This window comes from Wyeomyia smithii, chromosome 3, assembly GCF_029784165.1.
Source record: "Wyeomyia smithii strain HCP4-BCI-WySm-NY-G18 chromosome 3, ASM2978416v1, whole genome shotgun sequence".
NCBI classification, from domain to species: domain Eukaryota; kingdom Metazoa; phylum Arthropoda; class Insecta; order Diptera; family Culicidae; genus Wyeomyia; species Wyeomyia smithii.
In genome coordinates this window covers 187894633-187922397 of record NC_073696.1, presented here as the reverse complement: position 1 = coordinate 187922397, position 27765 = coordinate 187894633, and the positions used below count along the sequence as shown (strand labels likewise).

At 38.3% G+C, this 27765-nt stretch overlaps 1 protein-coding gene across 13 annotated transcripts in view; it reads right to left on the bottom strand.

The window, feature by feature from the left end:
- The window catches only part of LOC129732766 (regulating synaptic membrane exocytosis protein 2), a 113198-nt gene that overhangs the window by 24528 nt on the left and 60905 nt on the right, over positions 1-27765 (bottom strand). For 5 of the 13 annotated variants that reach the window (XR_008729348.1, XM_055693969.1, XM_055693977.1 and 2 more), the window contains 9 exons: positions 23698-23835; positions 23490-23627; positions 22158-22355; positions 21168-21302; positions 9246-9612; positions 8983-9187; positions 6261-8914; positions 6039-6218; positions 5571-5730 (listed from right to left, as the gene is read on the bottom strand). Coding sequence is in view for 10 of the 13 variants with exons in the window: in XM_055693969.1 (XP_055549944.1) it covers positions 5571-5730; positions 6039-6218; positions 6261-8914; positions 8983-9187; positions 9246-9612; positions 21168-21302; positions 22158-22355; positions 23490-23627; positions 23698-23835 (4175 nt within the window). In the remaining 3 variants the exon portion in view is untranslated. Of the gene's footprint in view, positions 1-3566; positions 3727-5570; positions 5731-6038; positions 6219-6260; positions 8915-8982; positions 9188-9245; positions 9613-21167; positions 21303-22157; positions 22356-23489; positions 23628-23697; positions 23836-27765 lie in introns of all 13 variants that reach the window. The other 8 variants (XR_008729349.1, XM_055693970.1, XR_008729350.1 and 5 more) reach the window with 7 other exon arrangements.

Below are 27765 nucleotides of genomic sequence, written 5' to 3'. Positions count from 1 at the left end.
GTGTAGTTTCTGAGATAATGAAGTTTCGTGATTTTCACATTTTGGTACTTTATAGACGAAGTTACAGTCCGATTACAGTAAAATTCAATAGGGTGTTACGAGGCAACTAGACATATTAGTTGACACTAACTTTGTGGAAATCGGGTCAGCCATCTCTGAGAAAAGTGAGTGAGTTCAAGTAGTCTTCAGAATATGTTCCTTTTCATAGCTGGATTTCACATTTTTGAACATAACAGGCAAAGTAATAATCTGATTGCAAAACAAATCAATAGGGTCCTATGGGGCAACTAGACCTTCCATTTGACACTGATTTTATGAAAATCGGGCCAGCCATCTCTGAGAAACATGAGTGAGATTAAGTAGTCTTCAAAACACGTTTCTTGCCATAACTTTTGAACCACAAGTTCAATCTTTATGAAATTCAAAAGTTAAGGGTATTTCAGGTAGCCCCTTCAGTTGAAATCAATTTTGTTCTAATCGGTTGTGTAGTTTTCGAGATAATGATGTTACATGATTTTTACATTTTGATACATAACCTCTAAACTAAAAATCCGATTACAATAAAATTGAATAGGGTCTTAAGGGACACCAAGACCTTTCATTTGCAATTAATTTCATGAAAATCGGTCCAGCCATCTCTGAGAAAAATGAGTGAAAATAGAAATCTGCACATACATACACACGCACACACACACACACATACACACCCACACCCACACCCACACCCACACCCACACCCACACACACCCACACCCACACCCACACCCACACACACACACACACACACACACACACACACACACACATACACACACGCACACAGACACGCACAAACACACACACACACACACTCACACTCACACTCACACACACAGACACACACACACAAAAAATGCTCAGCTCGTCGAGCTGAGTCAAGTGATATATGCCATTCGGCCCTTTGGAGCACTTTTATACTTTCGGTTTTGCAAGTGATTGCAATACCTTTCTAGGAGAAAGGCAAATATATCGGTAATAAAAAACCTATCGCTTTGTTAGTATCATGCTAGTGTTGTACTCATTATTTTCACTAAACTTTGAAAAACAGTAGTGGCGAACTAGTTGTAGCATCAATCGATTATGATATATGGACATATATGGACATAACATGTGCATTCACTTGGTCCCAGTAGACAGGTTACTACGTTGATCGCGCGATGTACGATGAATATTTTGAAACCCAGCTTGGAAAATAGCTTCAATTGATGGGTTAACACTGATGCTCATCAATTTTTTTTTTCTTGCATCTTATAGCATTTTTTCTCAGCTTTCCAATGTGGTCTCATATCGAGAATCGGTAGTTGCGAACACGGTCAAAATTGCATTTTTCTGATATAATCCAAGATAGCGGTCAAATTCAAGATGGCGGTCTAAATTATGATCACTTCAAATGGAAGCCCTATCATTCCTCTTTACAGAAAAGTGCTACTTGTAGTACTCTACATTACGAATTCTAGAGATATAGCTCAAATAATACATCAAGAATTGCTAAAATTTCAACTTTCCTGAAAACTGTTTCGCCCCTTGGTGACAAAGGGGTCAACAAATTCGATCAAACAAAACTGGCATTATCATTTCTTCTCTATTTCTAATAACTATGTGCATTTACATCAAATTCGAAAGACCTTGTGCACCTAGTGGCCTAGTTTCAGCGAGAATTGCTCTCCAATAAAGAGGCAGCATTACAAAATTTACATCGAAATGACAAAGGACTGCTACAATACGTTATTCTAGATTGAGAACATGTTCAAGAATAAAACAGTTTTTTGATATCGTTTTTTCATTAGTAGACCAAAGTCAACCCAAGTAGTACTTTCACTGTTGAGATTACTTCTTCAACCCCTGACGATTGTATTATGTCTTATCGAACTAAAATGTTACATTCCATGTTTCTTAGGCAACCAACTTAATAATAATATGATGTTCATTATTGCGTCAGAATGCATTTGATTGATTCTAATAACTGACTACTTTGATGATATAATCTACAAAATAACATTTAGCTTAAGTGTGAATTTCATAAGAAACACATTAAAAGTGACAGCAGTGCGATTCAGAAATTCATCCTATGACACTACAATTTACAAAACATGCACATTTAACGTACGGTGGTGATCGTAAACCTAAGGCTTAATGGAGATAAATGTTGAACGAAAATGACAAAATGTATTGCAAGGAATTGCACGTTGACCTGGTGCAGGGGTTTCCATCCCAGAGAGAGGAATAACAGTTAGATAGGTAGCTGGAAATCGCCAGCGAAAACGCGGATTACATGATCCTCAGCGGATCGGACACTTACAGATTGTTTATGTTTCGTTTTTTACAGCCCATTTATCAAGACAGTAGAACCAAGATTATACTTAACATTTCGTACACACTAGTTTTGTAACAGACATGGTGCACTACTTTGGTAGTAGAATATTCACTTAGATGCATTAGTCTGGAAGTTACAAAGAAACTCTTGTTCGATTTCTTCAAGCTATTCTCAAAAGTTTGGATTACAGGGAGAAATAGACAGATTGATTGTTCGAGAGATTCGTTTAAGTCAATCTAATATGCGGTACTACAGATTAGCTATTAAGCATGCAGAGAGAGTAAGAGAGATAGTTCATAGTAAACTACGGTGAAGAGATTGTAAATAAAGCAGCAATTTGCACTAAAATATGATACCAATGACATAAAATAATACTAGACCATATCGAGAAGAGACCGCACATTGTTATAAGAGTACAATCATTCATCGATGTACTAAATGATACCACAATAGGCTGACAAAGCTGATTTTTAATTCCGAAGAAAATGCTGACATTAATGAACAAATGAACTTTAGTCAAGTTTGTTCAGAACTAGTTGACATTGACGTTGCATGAGAACTGAATGAACAACCTGCGTCTAAAACAGAGCGCTTTTAATAAAAATATGCAAGTTAAAAAATAAAACTATGAAGATCACTATGGTATGCTATAGTAAAAAGTCAAGCTTAAAGATTGTTTTTAGTTTCGCAAAAGAAACTAGCATTGAATATAATTTTGTAAGAATATATATAACGACTGACCCTAATCTATTTTATTTTCAATTCTTTCCTCAGAAACAAAATGAAAAATGAAAAAGCAATAAGGCAGTTGGTATAGGCTTGAACAGGAAAATTTCTCAGTGACAAAATTGAAACTGTAAATTCAGACAATTGCAGATGAAAATTTCAGCGTATAGTGTCGTAAACTCCTTTCTGTTTAGTTTGCCATAATAATATGATTGCGGCACTAGGAAATAACATGAGCTTACGGCAGTATTTCGCGAAATTCACTGGAAGCGAGATTCACACAGAAAGATTTTGCAACAACACATTTTCAGGAAACTTCAAACTTCGAAACAGAGTTTTGATGAGGTAAGTGGATGCGAAGAGTGAACCACAAGATACAACATACAAAATAGGGAACACACATCGCGTGAGTCGATGAACAGAGGAAACGATAAAAAAATAGAAGGCAACACTGATTTAGAGCACCACGATAGCAGCGGAAACTTACGAGGAGCCCTCGGAGCTAGAGATTGAATGTAAACTTCCGGCGCCATAGGCCGACGACTGTGATGGAATCGGTGTCACCTCGACCGATCGTTGGATCGAGCCGGCTGAAGACCGCTTGCGTTGTGATGTGGACGACGAGGATGATGGCGATATTCCTTGGTCTGTGAGTGATCAGGCGGTGTATTTACAGGTTTGCGAAAGCAATGATACGAATGTTTTTTTTTTTTTATATCTGTTTGTATGGATCATTATATTACCAATTATCGGATCAGAAATTAACCATTGAGTTCACCAATTATCGGAAGTTAATCATTAAGCGTCATTGGATTTTCGCGAAGGAAATTTACTTTGCAAATAATGTTTATTTCAAAACAGCAGTGCTAAGTGTTATTTCATAATGTGCCACAAAAAAATAATTTACTGATTTTCTGAATACATATACTTCAAGATCAAATTAGAGGTTTTTTTAAATAAATACATCGAACATATTTTGTTATTTCACTCGTTTAATTAATGGCTTTACAAATTTGTATTTGTTTAGCAGTACACTGAACCTTCCATTTACGGTGATTTATTTTGGATGTGGATTTTAGTACGCGTACCGTAAATATGAAGCAAATTTCGAAAAACTAGATCTTTTCGAAAAATCTTCTGCGCAGGAAATGGTGGATTGTTTGGGGTCTTTTAATTAAAAATATTGACTATTTTAAATTGTTCAGATTCGTTGCATTGCTAATAAAAACTAGAGGACGTGTGCTCTGCAAATAAATTCGAGTATGGTAGGCCATCTAAAACTTCCTAGGATTTGAGCACATCATAAAACACCACAAAAAAACATAAACTCAATTCCGATTTAACAATGAAGACGAAAATCTATTTTCAAGTACTCAACGTAGTTCAAAATCGTGTATCCTCGCGTCTTAGGCGAGTTGTCATTTTGTATTTTATAACGATGTCAGAAGTCCATTGCAGATCTTTACTTGTCTATCTAAATATAAAATTATCCATGATACTCTCCCGCTTTTCGGGAATAATATGGACCTTTCAAATGCTCTTTATTATCTTCTCTTTGTTAAAATATCAGCTGGCGATCTTTTTATGTCAGGACTAATAATTATTCAGGTAAACAGCGGTGCCTATAATGCTCGGAATCGATTTAAAATGTTGAATAAGTTCATAAATTAAGGTTTCAGTATACAAAAACTTAATACGGAGACATAGTAACAACTTTTTGCCAAACGCCCGCGACACTTTTGTTTACATGTTATCGCAAATGAAACAGTTCAAACTACTACTCGTCACTAAACAATGGAGACTCAGAAGTTTAAATAGAGGAAAACATAAGTTTACTCAGTAAAAATCTGAGAAATAGCACATGAGAGGAAGAATAAGTTGAGAATATCCGATGAGACAGTTTCGCCAAAAGATCACTTGCAAAAAGTAGCCGTCATGGATATTTAACCAATTTAATCTCGTGATACAATTAATGGAACAAGAAAGGATAGAATGTTATTGAGACTTAGGAAAGCAGACAGATGAAAACAATAATGTAATAGACAAAGTAACACTATTTCAATTCCAACCATGAAAACCATTCGCAACTATGAAGCACCCTGAGCAAAATTACATTTCGTATGTTTTCAGTTAATTGAATGTTCGTTCTTAAGCTCTATATCTCCCCGTAAATCATCGTTACACAATCAAACGTGTATACCTTCGAACGTCAGCAAATCATTCTATCTCTGAGACCGACGAAAAGCTATAGGAATGATACGAAAATAAATTTTCAATTGAAGTAGTAATATGTATGAGAAAACCAAAGCAACGAACTGATGAAACTCTACTGGTCCGACTACAGCAACAGTACAATACGAAGACTTGAACACAAAATCTATCTCTAGTGCACACTGAACGGTGGTATCGCTAAGTAAATGTCGAACAGAGCAAACTAAATGACGACGGAAATAAATTAGCTAAATTAAAAAAGATAGTGGCTTGAGCGAACCTGTCGCCATCAGCGCTTCCTTCACCATCGCTAGACGCTGAAGAGCCGCGCGAAAGACCTCCGCGAACTTCCCCCGGTAACACCTCTTCGCTTCGATGCACGGTGAAGGAGTTTTTGCCTCGCTTACCAAACCCCATTCGACGCTTGCGACCTTTTTCATATGTTGGATGAAATTGATTATCAAAATATGATCAGTTCTAAAGGTTTCATGATGGGATTCTGGTACATCGATGCGACACATGAAACTACTTTTTTCACTTTCTCAGGTTACCCAAAACTTGTTAGTACATAACTATACACGTAGTTGTTCCAGCCGATTATTAAAAACCAAAAATGGTCAATCTCATGCTCTATTACCTCACCATGCGCGAGACGCGCTCATTCTCACATGATATATTAAATCAAACTTAAGAAAATAATAACAAAATACGATTCCATCACGAGAAAAAATACTTTTGAGCAAGTTACCTGTTGCCGACAATTGCGAAGTGGAGTTACTTTTCTTTCCCATACCGGCTCCAAAGCGTTCGCGGTCCCTCGTTGGGGTTTCACTCTTGGGCGATCGTTGATCCAGTTTGCGCCGCGAGTCCAGACTCTGTATCACGGCTGTATCACTTAGGCTACCGTCTGCGGAATAGTTGGCGAAATCTGGTGAATCGATTATGACGCGTGTCACGGATACAAGCCTACCTATTTTATCCTCGGGTGTACCCTCATTGTTAGAAAGACTTCGATCCAAATCGGTACGCTCCCGGGTTTCGCGTTGTTCTCGGTCACTCAGATCACGGTCCCGCTCATGATCACTACTGTTACGATCGCGATCACGCCGTCGATACGCATCTCGTCCTCCGTTGTGCCCGTATCGACCTCGATCTCTCACATCATAATCACTGTTACCGGGGTCATTAGTTTGTAAGGATTTCGTTGAGGACGACGTATCAGCCGGGCGATGTTTCAACGAAGTCCGTTTTGGTTCGGTTTGCAGCAAGGCAATGCCATTAGAGGATGTGGAAATAGCAGATGTGTTATTAGCGTTAATACTACTACTAGATCGGGATTGTGAAGATGAAGGGGATTTGCTATATTCGAAATATTCAGGCTTTTCGTTAATACTAACTGAGCTGTGCCTAGTGGTATCACAATTATCATGTTGCTTATCGGACAGAAAATGATTAACATCTTCTAAGCTGCTAGCATACCGGCTATGCAACCGAGATCTACCCATACCGTGTTTTTTCTCGTCGAATGATGAATTTTTTCTTCTGGAAAATGAACTTTCGAACACGTCATTATCGGAGGCTTCGTCTTCGAAGTCAGTACAATACGTATCTCTGCAATGCGTCAACTTTGAACCGCGCCCGAGTCGATGATCAGAAGAATAGAAGTCTCTTTTACGAGCAACATCATCCCTTCTCCTACCACGAGGTCGTTCGTTACTCGCCTCTTCTTTTTCATAGCTATCCATTCTGTGCATTGATGGGTGTTGTCTAAAACTCTCATTTCTATAATTCTTTTCACCCAAACGATTCAACTCTCCATCACTAGACGAACGGCTTCGAGTTAAAACCGTGGTTGGACTTTCGTCACCTAAATATCGCCGGTTTGTTGGCCTACCCAAAAGATCCTGGCGAACTTCTTCAATGATTGATTTGATTGATTCGTTACTGCTATATAAAACACTACTTTCAGTTTTCATTTTATTCACAACCGTTTTTCCGGGCTTCGACTCGTCACTAGCTGAATCAACATCTTTAGATTTGAGCTTCTCACTTCTCGCATTCCTGCTCTTTCCAGGTACTGATTTTTCACTACTTTGGTTGGACTTGCTCACATGAGAGTTATTAGAATGTTTCTTGTTTCTGATATGTGCGAACTGTTCGTACTCTGTATCACTCATTTCGTCCAAATTTTTAACAATATCCAATGTCATATTGCATTTGTCCAGGCTGGATTTTGAGCCAAACGCAGTATAGTTACAGTCCCGGTGATCATCGAAGTTCATTGATTTGGTTCTTTTACGATAACCTTTCTCAGCTGCTCTGCTCGTGATTACATTCTTGAGCACACTTCGAGTCTTGTACCCAGTGTCCGAGTCATAATCAATATCGATAATATGATCCCTCGTAACCAACGAGTGCGATCGTCCCAGTCTGTGTTTCGTTCTTGACGGTGAACTACCAGGGTATGGATCCTTGAAACCTATTTCGGTTCGCCCGTAAAAGGGAGGCTCACTAGGCGACTTCAATATCTCTGCTGGGTTCTTCAATATCATTTCAGGATCGGTTTCCAATTCGCTAACGTCGTACTCGTCGATAATTGGTTCAACCAAGCTCGGTGCCAACATGGAAACCAACGTAGAACTTGGAAAAAGAGATTTGAAGTCAGTTGGATTTCCAATTGACGATCGGAACTGCATATCTGGTGCCGCAATTTCGCACACTGTACCGGTCTGTGAACTGGCATAGAGAATATTGCTTTCACCCAAGTTTTCCGTGCTGCTTCGAATACATGTGATCGCCGCATTCGGACCATAAACATTGGAAATGCAAACATTACCGGGTTGAGAGTTGTTCTGCTCGTAAGTTATGCTGCCTGGTACATTATAATCTGAGAACGCAGACTTGAGCACAATTTGACTAGTGGAAGAAGGATTGATGTTGTTCTCGTGTGGTATCGAACGATTGGATATAGAAATTGATTGATTTCGTATTTTGTTTCTATGCATTTGACGCACTGCATCTATCGTAGTGAGACATGGCTCCGAAGTATTTGATCGTGCGATCCGCTGTGGACGCCGGAATCTGGTTTGTTCGTGTAAAGTTGGACTATCATAGAACGCATCCTCTTGTAAGGATGTAGACATTTGATTGTCAAAGTATGGAACCGATTGTGTTTTGAATCCAAGTGACGGAGCTTCGAGTGCTGAAGTGTTCGAAAGGTTTAAGGACGTTGTCATGGCGTTGGTACTACCGGGTTTTTTTACGAAGCTTTGAATAGTACTCGGCTCGGGTTGAATTGTGATACATTGTTCGCTAAAGTATTTAGTTTTTAGGATTTCAGGAAGGGATTTGATAGTTTTGAGAGAAGGGCTGAATGTGTTTTCGTTTTTAGCAACCTTGGGAATACAAGAAGCTGAATCACTTGATAATGATATATTAGCACTGGAAACTACATCGGGTTTTGGAAGCATAACTTTAGACTGAGGAAGTTCAGGAAGTTTAGAGGTAAATTGCTTCTTGCTTTCAGTTGGTTCCAACGGGCTTTCACTTGGAAGTGCACACAAAGAAGTGGTTGCCCAACCCGGCGGAAGATTTCGATACTGACGACGCCTATCACGGAAACTCCTTACGTTTCGAAATATTCAATGTTAAAGATTAAATGTTCTATTGTTAGCAAGTTTTTGTAGTTATACCTTAACCCTTTTGATCCACGTGGTCGTTCCGATTGAGTTGAAAAAGCACTTGAAGAAACACTAACTACCGACTCCATGTCGGAGTCGCCAAAATCACCCATGAAATCTTTATCCGGAGATAACGAGTTTCTAGGTCTAATTCTACTTTCTAATGAGTGTGTCGTTAGATCGCTGTCAGAAAGTCCTGAATAATGACGCTCCCATCCTAGAGAAAAAACAACAGTTACGATTACAGTCTGCATAATTAGGACAACAAACCTTACCTCCCATTCCCGTACTTCTGTAAGTTGGTTGATGGTGGCCCTGACGACCCCGGTGCCGAGCATAACGTCCCCCACTGCGCTCCTCAAAGTCCTGTATAAATCGCTCTCGCATTGCCGCATTTCGTGACACGTGAGGTACTTGTGGTAATTGTCGTTTCTTCGGGGAACCAGTTGGTGTCGCTGTAGCAGACCGCGATTGAAATCTTGGCGCATACTGGTGTAATGGAAGAACTGGATATTCGGTATATCTATCATCTTGTGGTGATAGCGAACCCCGACGATCGTCCCGATAGTTTTCGCTTGGTGCCGCAGACTGACTCCGTTGATTCAGTGCCATCGTCCCGTTCCGCCGGTAGGAAGATGATGTCTGATAAAGGAAAATGAAGGTTCTCGTTACAAACAAGACAATAGACTCAAAAAATATATGACAAGAGTGCCTGCAGAAACGTCTCCCTTTGTTTATTAAGTGAAGTTTTGGCCAGATTTGACAAACTGCCACTGCAGTTGAGAGTTTAGTCAACAGGGTCGATTACATTGAAAAAGACCTCAATCTTCTTCATTGCCTGCAGTTCCGCTCAATCGAAAATATTGGGCTATTATCGTGTGAAAGTTCAAGATTTGAGATATGAAGAGCTCGTGAATTAAAATGACTAACAAAGCGTCCAAGCTTCGATGGAGATTATCCGAAGGAAGGTACGAACATTTATTAAAACTTTAACGGATTATTTTTTTTTCAATATTTTTCTTCTGAAAAGAATAATAATTTATTTGCATTTTCATGCAAAACCATTTTTTGTGCCTTCAACGAATCCTGGAATACAATGGTATTAGGACTTCGGAATGTAAATGAATCAAGCTGTATACATTTATTCACAAAGTTGTTAACAGGAAAAACGCGTCTAATACGTTATAGCTTCCAAAATCAGTAATATAAAGAAATATCGTATTGGCTATTCAACACAGACTTCGCTACCAGCAGTTAGTGTACCAGACAATTATGGAGCTAGCGTTATAATCTTACTGATAATGTTCTCCTTACTGATAAATAAAGTCACTTCCTACCCGGGACCCCTTGGAGGATTCAAGAAAACGACGACTGGATTGTCAGCAGCATCCTACTTCGAAACCAGATGGGAGGATCTTCATAAAACTTTACTAATAATTTTCAACCTAAACGGTCTGTCAATAAATACACTCTTCTGTTCTTCAGAACCTTTGAACGCGGTTTTTCGAAGATACAATTTTCAATATGATTCAGGATTTCTAGCTTTGTTGTTACATATAAAAAGCACGCGCGTGAAATCTTAATCAAAAACTCCATCAGTTTTTTATTTCATCATTTCATTTCAGTCAAGTTTTTGTGAAAAAAAGTTACAAAACCGTTATTTTTAAAAATGGGAGGCGGAAAATCGGGAATGGGCCGCGCTCCAAACGTATCCGCCCATGGCGGTTTACTATAGTGCGAGATAATAGATATCCGTAAATTCCATAGCGGCCCTGAAGATGATTCCCAGAACTCTAGAGGGTTTATCGATGGCAAACGCAAATTGAGGCTAGAAAGTGAGCTGGGAATCCAAATTTACTCTCGAATCTTTAATTTGGTTTTATTCAAATGTATAGTCTGTTTTTCCGTCTGTTACATTTACATGGAATCACATTTATACGGTTCCGACAGCAACAATCGGCAAAAATATCTACCCTACGTTGGAGGAAGTGACAGTCTTCAGATGTGTAAACTTGAAGATAAAGTTCGAGATCATCCGCGTAAAAGAGCACTGGTCCTCTAATAACTATGTTCACGGTTAAACTAGAGCAGGTAGAAAAGCGGTCCTAAGTGACTTCCATGCGGTATTCCTGACTTAGCGTCAAAATCCTAATGGCAATCCCTCATAGCAACAGTTAGATGGCGACCTGTAAGGTACGATTGAAACCATTGTAAAAGATTCGTGTCACTTTTACTCCTATTCCAACCTCCACGAGGTGCTGACCGGGATACAAGTTACCTAAGCGGAGATCGAGTATCCAACCCCTGGTGAGAAATTTGGTCATATGCTGATTAGGAAGCGGGTCATCCACGGCTGTCTCTTCATGTTAAGTGCGGTAGACAACAGCATCTGATCTGGAGCGAAAGGCTTAATCATAAAATGGGTGCCTCGCCAGTAATCGCAGGCGCCACTATCGGTTCTTGGTCCTTATCATCCTGCCCTTGGAGTCACTGTGGAACTACTGCACTCGACAGTATTTGAAGACATCGTTTACTTACAAAGCTTGGACTTCAACCGCGCTGACTTCGCAACACTGAGTGAAACAATTCTTGGTATTGAATGGCGATCCCTTGAAATGGCTGCCTTTGTGGATGAGGTAGTCAACTTTTTTAATGAAGGAGTCAATCAGGCGATTGTTAGGTGTGTTCCTTCTTGCCGACCTGTCCCAAAGCCGCCGGGGTCAAAGATCTCATGCTCTACGAAATTACCGTCCCGTTGTCTTACGTTGAAGCGCGTGTTCAGTCTTGAGAGTAACCGTTATCAGCTTTATAACCGTGTTTATTTTGTATGATTTGGACCACTGCGACCATTTGCTTTGATCTTTTTTTTTTCTCTGTGTGGACTCATCACTGCGACCAGAGACATTTTGATCTATTGTGATATTGCTCAGGTGTTTTCTGTACTCCGCACTTCATATTATTGGCAATATCACTATTGAAGTGAATGATACGCTTTTTTTTTATTTATATCCGTGCTTGTGTGTGAGAGTTTATTGCTCTACTATACCGAGCCTCTTTTCTATCCTACCAATATCGCCAAATTACAATTGCCTGAACCGAGGCTACACCTAACGTTTCTCTCTGGCCAGGTTTATTCTAAGAGGGACTTATTATGTTAAGAGGAAGGAGTCTTATCGAAACCTCGTTCCTCGTGCCAATATCGCCAATTACAATTCCTTGTAGAGGGTAAATATTTCTGAAATCAGTTTTAATATGAGAAGGACTTATTTTGTCAAGAGGAAGGAGTCTTATCGAACCTCGTTCCTCCTACCAACACCGCGTCACAATCACAATTCCCTGAAGAGGCACTTAATGCTTCACCTCTGGTCAGGTTTATTATAAGTAGGACTTATATTTTTGTCAAGAGGAAGGAGTCGTATCGAAAAACCTCGTTCCTCCAGCCAAGACCGCGTCATAATTACAATTCCCTGAATAGAACTATTATACGTTACTCAGAACAGTTTTATTATAAGAGGGACTTTTTTGTTAGGATGAAAGCCGGCAAGGGTACTAAAGAATTCAGCTTGAAGGAAGGGTATGTAGTAGAGAGCCTGAGAATGAACCCATGTTAAAGTCCTTTGACAACCAAATGGCCTGATTCTACTAAGATTCGAGCCCACGACCACTCGCTTATCAAAGCGGACTCTGTAAACTTGCGGCTACGAAGCTCTCTTTGCTTTGATCTTTTGTGGCATGTCTCTTCTTTAGTCTAGGTACTCGTGGCAGACATATCACTATTAATAAAGGTCATTATCCTTGTCATATCTCCCAATTTGGCACTGAATTTCGTATGAAATGTTTTACCTCATTCAGATTTGCAGACCAGACCTCAAAAGGCTCCATAGTTCCTTTTCCAAAGGCTCTTATTCTACGCTGTGCTAATGTTCTGCAGTTTCACATTCGAGCCCGCAGAGGCGACAAATTTCGTCATCTGACTGACCAATTTGTTTTAGGTGATGCTTACTTGGACAATGTCCAGTGAACAGATCTGTGATTGTACTTAATTTCTTTTTGTTTAAACTAAGCAGCTGCTGGCTTTTTTTCACGATTGGTGTTAAAAAGCGTTTCGACTGGCCCTTCAGAGCATGTCCAATTCTCTAGTATTGTCCGATGTTCCCAGGTTGTCAATTCTACTTTCAAGGCGCTTGATGACACCCCGCAGAATGGTTCTGGGACTATGAAATCGGAACATGACCCCTTTCTGGCTAACGTATCGGCTTTTTCATGACCTTCCACTCCACAGTGACCCGGAACTCAGTATAACTTGACATGGGGGCTTATTACGAGAGTCACTTCACGGTGAGATGACAACCGTAATAGGCACGGTGAAAGTGATTCCCATTTGATTTGCACGCGTCTTTTTTCACCGTGAGATTTTTTCACTTCGTTCTCACCGTGAGGTGACATCCGTAATAAGCCCCATGGTCTGCCAGTTGTTTTAGTGAGAGGATGCACGCCCATACTAGCTTAGGGGTACATGTGAAGGCTTTCAATGCGTTTAGTGCTGCTTGGCTATCGGAGAAAATGCATATACTGCTTATACTTCCTAGCCAAACAGATTTGTGCCCATGCAAAAATTGCAAATATTACAACCTGAAACACTGTACGCCAACGACCCATTGGTATCGAAATACTTATTCCTGGATCATTTATACCTGCTCCCGCTTGACCTCCTTATTCCCAAATTTCCCGTTTGGTCACTTTAATTTTAAAAGGTGTTTCCAAGTTCGATTTAGTTTCCATCCAATCTTCGTTGCCTAGTATAAGTTTTCTCAGCAGAAAATCGTCAAAGATTGCTAGCTTGCTTCTCTGAACTCCTTCAGATACTTCTTAGAAACGATACAGGGTAAATGTGACCTCTTTGTGGAACACTTAAAAGCTGCTTTCAACAACTCAGTGGCATTTCACTCGCAAATAGCAGATGCTCTCGTAGGTACTCCGAGGGATGTCGTCGAGTTCAGTATCTTTGAAATCTTAACGAACCAAATTTTTTGTTCCTGTATGGACTTCCTCACTGCGACCAGAATCGTAGATCTATTGTGAGATATGCCCGGGTGTCTGCTGTATCCCGCACTTCTGTTAATGGCAATACCGCTATTGAGAAGTGGCATGCTCATTATTATTGTTCATCAGTGCTTGTGTGTAATGTGATACTCTTCCTTACACGCTTACTGTTTCTACTATACCGATACTCGTTCCTCTTACCAAATATCACCAATTATAATTCCCTGGAGAAGTTTCGTCGTGCGTCCTTCTGGCCAGTTTTATTGATAAGAGGGACTTATTTTTTGTTAAGAGAAAATCACGCAAAGGTATTGTAGATTTTAGCGTAAAGCAAGGATAACTGGTGGGGAGCCTGAGAATAAACCCATGCTTAAGTCCTTTTTGACATCGGATGGCCTGGTTCTACTAAGATTCGAACCCACGACCATCCGCTTCCCGAGCAGGAGAAATATCATTATAATATCACAACCAGATATTGGAAATTCACCTCATTTTGATCTTAATATGGTTTACATAGTTGGTAAAATAACAAAAAATTATACCAAAATATTATTCCTTCAAGACTATATGAATAACAATGCTTGGCATTTCAATAACAAACCAATAATTTGCTTTAAAAATCATGAAAATGACCGATTCAGATATTTTCAACTTATTGAACACTAAATGCATAACTGATATATTATAAATAATCAATAACGAATAATTTTTACTTAAAAACTTACTTTTCATGAGATATTTTAAAATCAACTCAAATATCTCATTGAAGGCACAGCGAGATATGATATCAAAATTTTATGATATTTTCATATGCATGTTTGAAACGTGAATATCTTTCGAATAACACAATAAGTCCCCATAGTTAAATATGTTATTGATGAGTTATGATGTTGTTATGCTCTCCTGCCCGGGTTGACAAAGCGGACTCTGTAACCTTGCGGCTACGCAGCTCCCCTATAACGAACCAAGTTAAAGCAGCCATCGATAAACTAAAATCTTCCTGTTCGGTTGGACCAGATGATATTTGTGCATGTGTTCTTAAAAAATGTAGTGATGCTCTGATCCATCCATTGACAGTTTGCCAGCAGCCAACGCTACAGTTCCACTGATCAAAATGGATTCTTTCCGAAGCGGTCTGTTTCTACCAACCGTGTTCAATTCCTTTCCACGTGCTTGATTTCTCAGACATTTTCCAATTCTTCTGGAGTGCCCCAAGGAAGCAATCTTGGACCAGTGCTGTTTGTACTTTTTATCAACGAAATCGATACAAAGCTTCCATCTGGCTGCCGAATGTTTCACGCGGATCAAGGGCTTTGCAGACTGTGTCGAAGTTCAGAGGATGGTAAACTGTTTTGTGGAATGGTGTTCCCGTAATTACATGACTGTCAGCATTTCCAAATGCAGCATTATTTCCTTCCAACGTAAAATGTATTTGACTATCGCAGGACAGCCTTTGCAGCGTGGAACTCAAGATCGAGACCTGGGTGTAATGCTAGATAGTGTTCTTACACTTCAAACGCACTATTGTGAACTAATCTTGAAGGCGAATAGACAGCTAGGACTTATTTTCAAAATTTCTGCTGAGCTCATGGATCCGATCCCTGTTTTGCTCGTTGGCTCAATATATCCTCGAATCAAGTGTTGTCGCCAGGTGTCCATACTAAGTGGACTGCTAGGTTCAAGCAGTTCAGAGAAAATTTGTTCGCTACGCTCTCCTTACCCTTCCATGAAACAATCCTTCCGAACCCACGTTATGAAGATCTTTTGGATTATCAGACTTGAAACACTTGAACGACGGCGCTTTATCACATAGGTAGTTTCTGTGTCAAAACTACTAGAAGGCGAAATCGATACCCAAACATTCTCACCGAAATTCATTTTGACGCTCCTGAAAGAAATATACGCCAACGGGTCTTCTTGTGTTTAAGATCGCAGAGCACAGAATATGCGCAACATGAACCGATTAGATTGATGTGTAGTAGGACAGCAGGACAGGAAAATGCCGAAAGCGACAAATAGCATGCAGACATGCAGAAGCGCAGATACTAGGTTTTCAATCTGCGTTTTAAGACACGTCGATGGAATCCCTTGAGGTCCCGGGTTTAGGCTCAAGGATTGAGTTTGCAGCAGGCTCTAGAAATAACCGTCGCGTTTAAATAAAGGGGGTTCAAAGTTTGGCCGACCGTTGGGGTATTACTGGCGGCACGTTTTACGTGATGATCGTGTCCGTGTCCTGGGTGCTCACAAAGCAGAGATAAGGCTGAGCTATGAATATCCAAAAGTAATGTAACGTTAAGATGGATACTCGAATCCGGGGAAAACTGGAATCACCGAACACCATAACTTCGACTATTGCTTTTACAATTTCCATCTTTGAGAAGGTCGTCTAATGGGCAACAGCAATTCATGCTCGACCCGGAGGTATGTACTGAGTGCAGAGAAACATCGTACGATCACCCCATTCGATCCTTGTCCAAACCTGTTCAATGCTTAACAAGCGTCATCCAAAATATCATAACTGGGTACTTAAGTTTTACACGGTTCTCTGATTTATGTGCGCCAGCTGAAAGAGTGTAATTTTCTAAGCAAAACGTAATTTTTAAAAAATGCTTATGTTTATAAAATAAAGATTAAAAAAACTGCTCGAAATGTGTGAAATGGCAGTCCACTCATATACTTTAGCAAACTGTCATTTGATCCCTTTCGAGCAGTTTTTTATTCTATATTCACAAATCGAAGAAAAATGATGAACTTTTTTTAAAAATCAAGTTTTGTTCATTGAAAAATCCTTTTCACGTTTTGACACGAGTTTCTGCTCCTGAATGACTGACACGATTGCCTTTATTGACTTTGTTTTAAATGGCTTCTGTGAGGCTTTTTTTAACACTAAACTGCCCATACAGGCAATGTTTCGTTTTCACTACGACTAATGACTTTTTGCAACCTCGCGTCAGTATGATCAACGAAGGAAGCAATAATGAAACCAAGGATACAATATGTGCATATTTAGCTGCAAAACGCAGATTTTTAGAGTCCCTGCGCAAATTTTCATTGTCTTGCAGATGTTTGCAGGTTTTCCGTAGTTTCTGCAGATATTTGTTAGAGACTCCTCATATTTACGCAGAATTTCCAGATATTAAACTGATTTTCTCTGGGTTTTCGATCAGAGTTGCCAGATTAACTCTGAATGAAACAGTAAAATAAGCATGACGATGACGATTTGACTGGAATTTGTTGGTTTGTTTTTTTTTTTTAATATTTTGGCTTTTATCATCACGGATATTTTGACAATAACATAGGGGTTTGTGGGTCGAAACCATGCCTATGACATCGCGCCATGTTTCAAGGACTACCGCCACTTTTCATACATCTTTATCTGACAGCTGACAACTGACAGCGCTGCCGCTATTCGCATAACAGTCCTATGTAAAATTTGAATGTTTATTTGATTTTTTTTGTGAGAATGGGTTTATTCTGGCATGCTCTTCAAGACTAGCCATTGAAAAAGTAAGTTTTGATTCTCACAACCTCGTTTTTGGTGGCAGTTCTTGAAGAGCATGCCAAAATGGACCCATTCCCGCAAAAAAAAGAAAACACAAAATTTTACATAGGACTGTTATTCGAATAGCGGCAGAGCGGGCACAAATGAGTTTAAGCCCAGACATGAGTTCATCGTCATTCACTGTAACTCGGTATAGGGATGTCAATGGCTCGGGTAAAACGCACTAGTCAACGAAAGCATTGTTTATTCTAAATGTATAAATGTAATAATTTGGAAAACTCACCAATCCACAGTGGTTCCATTTTCTAAGAAGGGCGGTCATAAATGTTGTTTTCCTATGTCTTGTATTCAAAACGTCAATCTAAGTGTATTTTTCGATGCTGAATTCAAAAACTACATCTATTTTGATGTATTTTCTATAGTTTCGCGGTCAACGGTCATTTAAAAGTACTGGTATATATTACCAACTTTGTTTTCACTACTTTTTCTTAACTATGCAAGTTCTCAAATTTTCATTGTTCGTTGCCAGAAATTTCATTAGTGTATACACATAAAAGAAATGTGTTTCTCGATTTGTATTTGAAAATTAGGGAAATGTTTTGTTCATAACATTATTTGATATGGCACAATACATATCAAGAAAACTACAATAAACAAAATAATATAATTCACAAAATGTCATAAAAAGTGACGAAATAAAAATCTCTTTGTGTTCTTCTCAGGCTGACAACGAAAAGAAACTGTTTTCTCCATGATGGTGTTATCATAGTTCGACCTCATTCAATTAGTTCTTTTTATGCAGTTGCTCTTTGTTCTCTTAGATTATTTCAAATCAACTGATAATCGGGTGCAAATGTAATGTATTCGACCTTGCTATAGTCATCTAGCTTCAAGTTAACATAATCTCATACCGATGATCTAAAACATTTTGTATCTTCTCATGAATCCTACCAGATTTTCCAGCTCAAATTTTAAAAATATGCATTTTGGAAAATCTACATCTGAGCAATAAACCTAGAAATATGTTGACGCCAAACTGTATTCGTCGAAAAGGGGTTGCAAAATATTTCCACAGAAGAAAACACCAAAGAACAACACAAAAACAAAAAAAAAACATCCTAAAAAAGACCGATTTGTATTCACTTCTCACAAACCGGTCGGCAGGTCTCGGCAGCCAACTTGTGTTTTGGACATATAAACGATGCCTAACGAACATTTTGATATATTGCACTTACGTAAATTCGCTTAAGAACATTGTTGAATCGACATTTGAAAATACATTGGTGATATCAGTTTTTATCAAAATGTACCTATTTGACCATTTGCTTAGTTGTTACCACCACAATACAACTTTCTTAAAACCTTTAGAAAAGGCTCAACATTCCTTGTTTTTTTGACCTCCATATCAAAAAACCACTTTGGAATACTTAAATTCACTGAAAAGGGGTGAAATTGCACTTAACCTGATGACTTACTTTTTACACCTGTTTAAAAGTGGAAACTATGCGCACTTCCAAGCCTCACAGTGACCCATTTTCTCGTAATTCAATACAACAGTTGATGCCATTGTAAGCTTCAGACCACGAAAGATGCTGAGAAGTGACGAAATACCAAAATAATGAAATTTGATTTTTGGATATATGACCTATGGGGGAACCACAGTGCAATCGAGACAAAATGCACCCTTGCTGGGGTAAAATCCAGAAAAAATGTTTACAAAGATTCTTTTTGCTACGGAAAGCGTTATGCCCCGAACGTAACAATGTTTCTGGTGACATAACGGTAATGCTCATTGAAACTTTTTTTGTGTTTATTTACATTTTCCGACGTTGCAGTGCTGCCAAATTGACAGGGTGACTATAAAAAAAATACAAATATTCAAATAATAGAATTATTATTTTGTTATTCAAAAGTTTCTTCATTGTGAATCGGAGGAAGTGTATCTCAACGGTGCCCATTACCCTAGGTCAGCGGTTCTCAACCTGGGGTACGCGTACCCCTGGGGGTACTCGAAAGACTTCAGGAAGTACGCGAAGAAAAATCAGTAATGGCGGACAAAGCAATTTTTCTCTATAATACTTCATTTGTTGGTCAATCTAGCCCCTAAAACATGACTGTAGCAATCAAACAAGCTACAGTTTAATTTGAAACCTTAACTAGACTACCACAATATGATCTACCATTACTCTCTCCCACTCGGCAAGAACATTCCAAGCCAGGGGGTACAATCGATATGAAAAATATCGCCAAGGGGTACGCGGACAAAAAAAGGTTCAGAACCGCTGCCCTAGCTTACTCTATGAGAGTTCGCGTAGGTGCGAATAGCCTTCAAAAACCCTTTACCTTGTGCCGTCACCAATAGAATGTTCGTTTTAACGTTGAGCGAAAAGAGTGTGGCAATACATTGAAGCTACACGACCTCGATTGAAAGTGAAGTTCTGGTGGTTCATTTTGCGCATAAATTTTTCACATTTAACTGAAAATGTTTGGCCCTAGTTGAAAAATTCTTCGCGCTCTCGGTTGGAACAAACATTCCTTCGAGCCTTATGGGTTTCTCACTGTTTTCTTTTCACCTTTTTCATTGCACATGTTGACGCGAGAATGCAAAACATCATCGGTTGATTAAAAGATTGTCTTTTCGAGTCGTTTTCCCTTAAACGAAAACTTCACGAATAGCAATCAAAATAAAGTCAAGGAAAGGAAATCACCATACAGTGTCGAAAATTTGTACCTCCGATCAGAACATCTCTATTAATAAAATGAAGGCACGTGAATGAAAAGGTATTGAAGACTGATTAGTGCATCAGTAGTAGTGAGGCTGTGACGTGTTAGCCGTGCAAGAAGCATGGAGTTGCGTAGAAATTTATCGAAATTGGTTTATTTTTGTTCTGTTTTAGTTTAATGTTGGTAGGTACATATTTGTTCATAATTGTGCACAAAGAAATCCTATCTAGGGTTTCTTTCTCATCAAAACCTAGGGTCGTTTAGAGTGGATGAGGATGAGTAGACATAAACTGAATCCCCCAGAAACTGTCACTAATTTTCATTACATTACATTATTTTTTAAAAAGAATTCAATAAAGTTTCGGTAAGTTTTAAGCCCATACCTTTTTCTGAGAATTGAAATAAAGTGTAGATTCCGGTCTAGAAGCTTCTCCCACTGCCTATGAAACAACGGTACAAACACATTATCTTAATAATTTACCTATTGCACAGTAATTAAAACCTTCGTCCGTTCTTTTTATCCGTAAAATTGGTATCTTTATTAGTCTCTAGATGTCTCTGGATGTTTCGTCAGAGTTTTTTGCAGAGTTTTCCATCTTTAATGGTTTACTAGACTTATCACTGGAATACTATCGAGCAAATAGTAGCAAAGCACGCAATATTGGCAGCAAAAAAAAATTTTCGAAATTATTTTTAGTAAATATACTGCAAACATGAACCTTTTAAGCCATGTTTTTGATTCGATTGAAAATGTTACGATCGGTCATAATTTAATAATTTTGTTCAACCAATTTGGTGTAAAGTTGTGCAATTTTAATATTCAATATTGTTCTGGACGATTTATCTATTGATTTTCATATCTGGCAGGCAAGCAATAATCGAGACGGAGTATATATAATTCAAACAGCAAAGTAAGTCCATTAATTACCTCATTACTCATTTGATTGTGAAAACCTTGTCCGACACCGGACACTGTTCGATAATCCTTTGCTACCATACCAGCCGCACGCTTTCGGCCTTGTGGCGACATATCACGGCGTGACCTTCGCTCCTGTAGATCGACCTGCAATCAAGCGAGAAGCCGGATGTTTGCTCATTAATCTGTAACCTTTCTTAAGCAGCTTAAAAGTTCGTTTACTGTCACAGCTTGTTTACTAAGGTATTCATATACTTGGATAGTACTTGGATGCTGTAGCTACTATTTAAAACGATAGGAAAAACAAAACGTTACTGGTGATTAAAAAAGCTTAGCTGTAAGAAACTTTAACTTTAATGTAAATAGTAACTCTAGTGTTGAAGTATGGGGAAACCTAAATAACTGAAGCATGTTATTAGAGGATAACAATCAAAAAGCTCTTAGGTATGTATATATATTGGCTGCGATATTATAAGCATTTATCTAAAGAAATAAACCTGCGTTCTTGCGTCATATACAACTCCGTTCACCGTTTCAAGACAAAGTATTTTCAGTTTGACTTTTGAATTTTGTTTTTGTTAAGCATAACAAAATACTTATAAAGAAAATCAGAGATATTGAAATTTACTAAATTAATATCACTTTTCTCAGGCTCAGTGAGCTACTAAAAATATGTAGCGCCCTTTTATAGCATTTCTGCTAGTTTATTTTAGTTCATAAAAATCGAATATGATTCTGTTACAGCACAAGCGTCTGTACGGGTCGAAAACTGGAAAATACAATAGTGTTATTTGGATTCACCAAAAAAAATTACACGATTATAAACTAAATCGAGGTGTTGTCTGGTGCATGTGTAATGGAAAAAATAAATGTGTAGTGAGTTTTTATGTGTATTGTTACACTAAATAACTTCCTATTTGTAGAAAATGTTTATTATCAGTAAGTTGTTCCTTTCAATGTGATATGGATACGGGGGGGAAAAAGATGGATGACCAATTTTACCTCTGGTGGAGGACTTGATGAACTTCCTAGTGATGATACGCTAGCGCCGTCACGTCCAGTCATCAGACCATCTATATCGCATTCGGAAGTCGTGTCTGAGTCACTCAACCTTGAAGTGGTGCTCGGTGGCGATAAATGATCGGTCGGGGTTAAAATCATATCCAATTCGTTGCCTGGTTCTCTATCGTCTCTACGCAACTACGGATAGATTACGAAAAAATGTATGATTGGCATTCTTAGAAATGATACTCATGTAGTTAATACATCTGGAAAATTATCGGAAAGAACAGTTATTTATGATCGACAGGATAACATCAAGGGAACGGGAAACCGATAAATGGTTGTATAACGTTAACAATCTGTCAAAACTTCTGATAAAATCTTTTGAAGGATTTTGATAAGCACTTGCAGGTTTACCGGATGATTTTATTGCTCTTACAAAATGATTCGTAAAATATTTGCCGAGATATGAAATTAAAAATTGAACTACTAAGCTAACCTCTACAACAAATAATAAGGCGAGAATAAGCAGCGGTTATGCTACAAACAACTTTTTTTATCAGAACGTTCATCAAACAAAAGAAAACAAGATCTGGCAGAAAAAAAAGTTTGACTAAGAAAAATATTGCCTGCAAAATCGAGATACATTTTATTTTCATTTAAATTTTTAAGTAATGTCCTCGAAGAGCAAAACGAAACCGCACGTCACTGAATAAATGAAGAGATAACCTACTTCATCCGATTAAAACTTATGTTTGTCACATGGCGTTCTCGTTGTCAGTACTAAATCAGTCCCGAAAATGTCACTAAATCTTGATTGCTAAGTCTGATGACACAAGTAAATGTTACTTAAACTTGTTCGTCAAGTTTGATAGAACGGCCGATAGTAATAAAACGTAGCAAAAATATTTTAATCCCTGTTATCAAATTACGTAAATAGCCTAAAGTTTACATTAATTATTGTCGGGCACCGAAACTTTTAAAGTGGTTGTTTTCAATGGTTATAATCCAAAAGTCAAATCATGTCACTCTTATGAAGTATGCTATTGAGAATGTAGAAAATATAAAACGTAACTATAAATTCAGCTATGATGAAGAAATGAATAAGTGTACGGCAACGAGTAAATCGTGACGAGAGCTAACAGCATACGAGCACGAAAGATTTACTCACAAAAAAACGAGTACGAGTACTGCTAATATTATTACCGAAAAGGAAAGTCCGAAATCTTTAAGAAACGATATTAAGGCACTAGCTCTCTACGAATGGTTTATAGGCTTGGGTAAAAATTGTGTTACGCGTCAGACAGATTGAAATAGTGACGCAATACTTACAGTTTCTCGTATGGACTCCTGGTGCGGCTGCAGTATGTACCATTCTGGTTCATCGTCCAACGGATGCGTGGCCAAATCGATTATCACTTCTCCCAAAAAGTCATTTGCCCCGTAACGGACGTAGTCCCATAATGTAACCTGTAACGCAGTGAGCATTCCATAAGCTGTCCAACCTGATTAACACAAGACGCAACTAGTGGATACGTACCTCGAAAAGACGATTCTGAAGATCAGCTCTTCGCAAGCCTTCGTACACGAAAGTTTGGCCCCAGCGAGGATCGTTTGTTAAAGCTAGTGTTTTCGTTCGCCGTTTGGATTTCTCACTTCGATCAGGAAGCAAGCAAATCTGCAAATAAAAATCGAATCAATTATTATAATTTACCATAATTCGGTTATTTCCAACATTATCGTAATCAATATTCTTGTGCAGAAGACTTAATATGATAAAATCATTAACTAATTTCGAACGTCGAAATCGAATTGTTGTATATACTCAGCCATTACGATAAGTATTAAAATTTTTATGGGTGTTCTCAAATGGAGAGACCTCCTTGGTAATTAAAAACATTGATAGGCTTATTAAACTTTCGTCTCTAATCCATTTCATACCTGAGCCTGAGACTTTCAATCACATGTTTCAAAGTATAAACCCTTTGTCATACATACATCTCCAATCCGATTCTACTGCATTTTTCGATTACCATGATGGTAACTGACGGATCATTTCTCGATAGGTCCACAGCATTCAGTATTTTGAATGAAAATTAGAAGCATTTGATTAATTCCACTTCTGTTTGCGTCGCAACATTACCTGGAATTCTGTTTCCGCTAAGAATTATCAAAACAATACCCACCAAACCTACTTTATCTTTACCAACAGTCCCAGTTCTGTTGAGGCTCTCCGATTGATGGAGGGTATACTTTATCCGTTCCATTCTGGGTAATCAGAAAGCAGACACTTTGGCTAAGGTGTTCGCAACAAATCATGTTGTTCACGATAGGCTATAGTCAATTACGAACAATTATCATTGCCTCTTTGGATTGGAGTATCGCAACATTGAACAAGTAGTTCGTGTGTACTGAGTTCTGTGACACGATCTCAATTTTTGAGGGTACTCACACATTACCTACATAATGTCATGTATTAAAGGGTGATTTTTATATACATTTTCATAGTTTGCTGCACTGGTATGTAATAGCGTCCAAGCGTCATCTGTCACAACTGATCAGTATACCATGTTATCGACTCGCAACAGTTTGTTGTGGTTTATGGGCTGGTAGAATAATTGGGTCGTTACCGTCAACGGCGAACGATATCGACCCACCTTTTGTGGCATTATCCGAACTTTTTGCCACCTGCACTTTTTTCCTTTTTGCTCTTTGTCACTAGTTGAGAAGTAAGCTGCTACGTGTTGTGGTGCTTGCCTTCCGCTAAACATACACACAAAAGTTGAATGTTGCGAAACCACATCAATGTTGTGCAGAATTAGCACAACTGATGATTAAGATTGAAACCTGTACAACGAATGTTAGTTGGACATGACACATTTTGAGCTCTAGCGAATTGGACTTTCGCAAACCAAGTTCAGCAGGCTAATATCGTTGAAACAGTGCAGCCGACAATCTATATTGATAAGTTGGGTACTGACTAAATGAAAGAAAATTATAACTGATTGATACACGCAAAAGTTATAGTGTGGATAACCAGATCATTTATGAGCTTTCTTAGAGCATTTAATGATCTATCTTGGAACCAGTACAACGCATGTGCGTTGGGCATAACGCATTTGATGCTCTAGCGTATTTTGAATGTATTTGACAGCTCCGAACCACTTCGCTTAGAACGATTTAATTGGTGTTGGTATCGTCATAATGATTTGTAGTGGTATTGGTAACGTTTTTCAGGAGCCTGCTCTAGTTGATGCAGTGTATACTGCATTGGTTGCTGATAATAGAGGTACTTTTAAGTTAAATATCACCTGATTGATTCATTTTCAAGAACCAGATCATTCAAAAACAACATTTAAGCAATAATAATAAGAGAAGACATTGGATATGTTAAATTTTGCATTTAACTATGATGTTACTGTTTATTTTTTTGTCGACTGTGTAGCGGTTAATTCTGAAGGTTTATCGGCTTACTGTTTATGCTGATACCAATGCAGATAAATTAAGTGAAACATGTATCAAAACATTTGTTTTGGTTTTCGTTCCACGTGTCAGGTAAAATTTTTTTCAGCACATTTGCGAGATGGACATATGAAATGGAAACGAGACAAAATGATGATGGCGTTAATGACCAAAACAAAACGTAGTAGTCCGGAAAAGTGTAGTTACACCGCGAAAACGAATTCGACATGAGAGGACACAGTGGCTGCGTTAGACTCGAAATTTTGCGTGTAGACTTTCATGAACCCGGCCATTTGAAAACATCAATAAACAATAGATTTGTTCAAAACATTTGCATTTAACTATGACTCTAGCTTTATTCATACGCAAGGATTAAGGACTTACGAACTTTTCAGTTGCGCCAATGGAACGTAAGGGAGAAACATAACCTTCGAATTTCGTTTAGCGGTAGAGCTCAAACGTTCGTCGTCTAGTCAAATTTTCTCATACAAAATTTCGGCTCAGTCGGAGTTGTAAAAATGGCGCCTCAAAGCGGCCAAAGTGTTACTTTTTCGAGCGATGACGAAAGGTATAGGTATAGTTCATGCAGTTGTCAATATCCAAAAATCTGACCAAAAATAGTTTTTTGGCGAAAACTTTTGTCTGGAGCGTTTTTTTTTCGAGTACCGGCCCTAATTCAAACATTAAGTCTCACTGCCATTTGATATGCCCACTTGAAAGTGTACTAGACATACAACGTTCTGTAGAAAAAAATAGTCAAAATAAACTATTTTCTGTCAACATATGGTCATTACAATTCATGATGCTCTACACGCTCGGCCGTTTTTACTCTAAATTGGGTAAATTTCGACTCAATTTCGTTAAAAGTGGATCTACCCTAAACAGAGTAACCATGTAGTTACTCATTTTTGAGAAGCATAGATAAATGTCAAAAACTGAGTACTACTTACTCATTTAAAAAAAGCATGAATTAGCCAAACTGAGAAGCTGTTACTCAGTTTCGTTAATTTGACTTCTGTACGCAAAAGAAAACATTAGGAAATTCGGAAATTAAAATTTGAAAACAACATAAGTAAAATCGTTAATATGTTGTAGATTTATTTCCCATCAAGTTATCTAATTATTAATATTTTATATTATTACCATCTTTCGGATTGCTTCGCGTAAAAAAACTACAACTCGGTACAAGTATCATGGAGACAAAGCCCAGAACTAGGGAGAGCCCAAATGTGGATAAATCAGCGCTGTGTTTATTGTCCGGTGTTAGAGAGGTACCCACATATTTAACTTCAAGATTGCTTCCATCCGAGCTTCCATCGTACAAGGAACGAATTCCTTTTGGTATTATGACTGTGAGGGCTGTTCCCACCAACAACCTAGCACCAAACATATACACATTTTTAGTTTTTCCTCTAACAGCATCACGATTAAAAGTATACTTCCAGCTATACAGGAACCAACTAGTATTACAAAAAGAATTAGCATTACCGTCTCATCCATGATTTAAGAATATGGATCTGACCATTCAAATAGCTTGATCAATATGTTACAAAATCAATGTAACAAAAACAGAAGTTATTTGAACAAGCGGACGTGTCCGATGTTTTTATGCACTCATTCTTCGCGTTTCGTCCCCTCACAACTGCAGCACACACTTATTTGACTTGTGGCTCATATATCAAAGAGCGGATTATTATTTTATTGTAAACTATTCGTTGCAGTACTTTCAAAACTAAATCCATGTACGAATAAGCGAAACAAACAGGGAACTGGTAAATGCTTAACTTTTGTTTACAGCAAACTGATATAAAATGAACGGTTACCCAAAAGTGAGCAAAACAAAAAAATACGAAAACTGGGTGAAAGTTACTCAGTTTCGTTAATCAATATTACTCAATTTTTGACATTTTGAATCAAAATACGAAAGTGAGTACTTTCTAACCAATTTAGAGTAAAATTGAACGAGCGTGTAGAGACTCAAAATTTTATTACACTTATACCATTCATACCTGCTCGCGGTGAAGAATGATTCCGGTCTCTCTTGTCCTCATACAAAACCAAGAAGCAAAAAAACTATGCGACCTCTCGTCGCTCTTTCGTCGAGAGAATTCTTTGTTCTCTCCGGTAGAGTGCCTATAATTATATA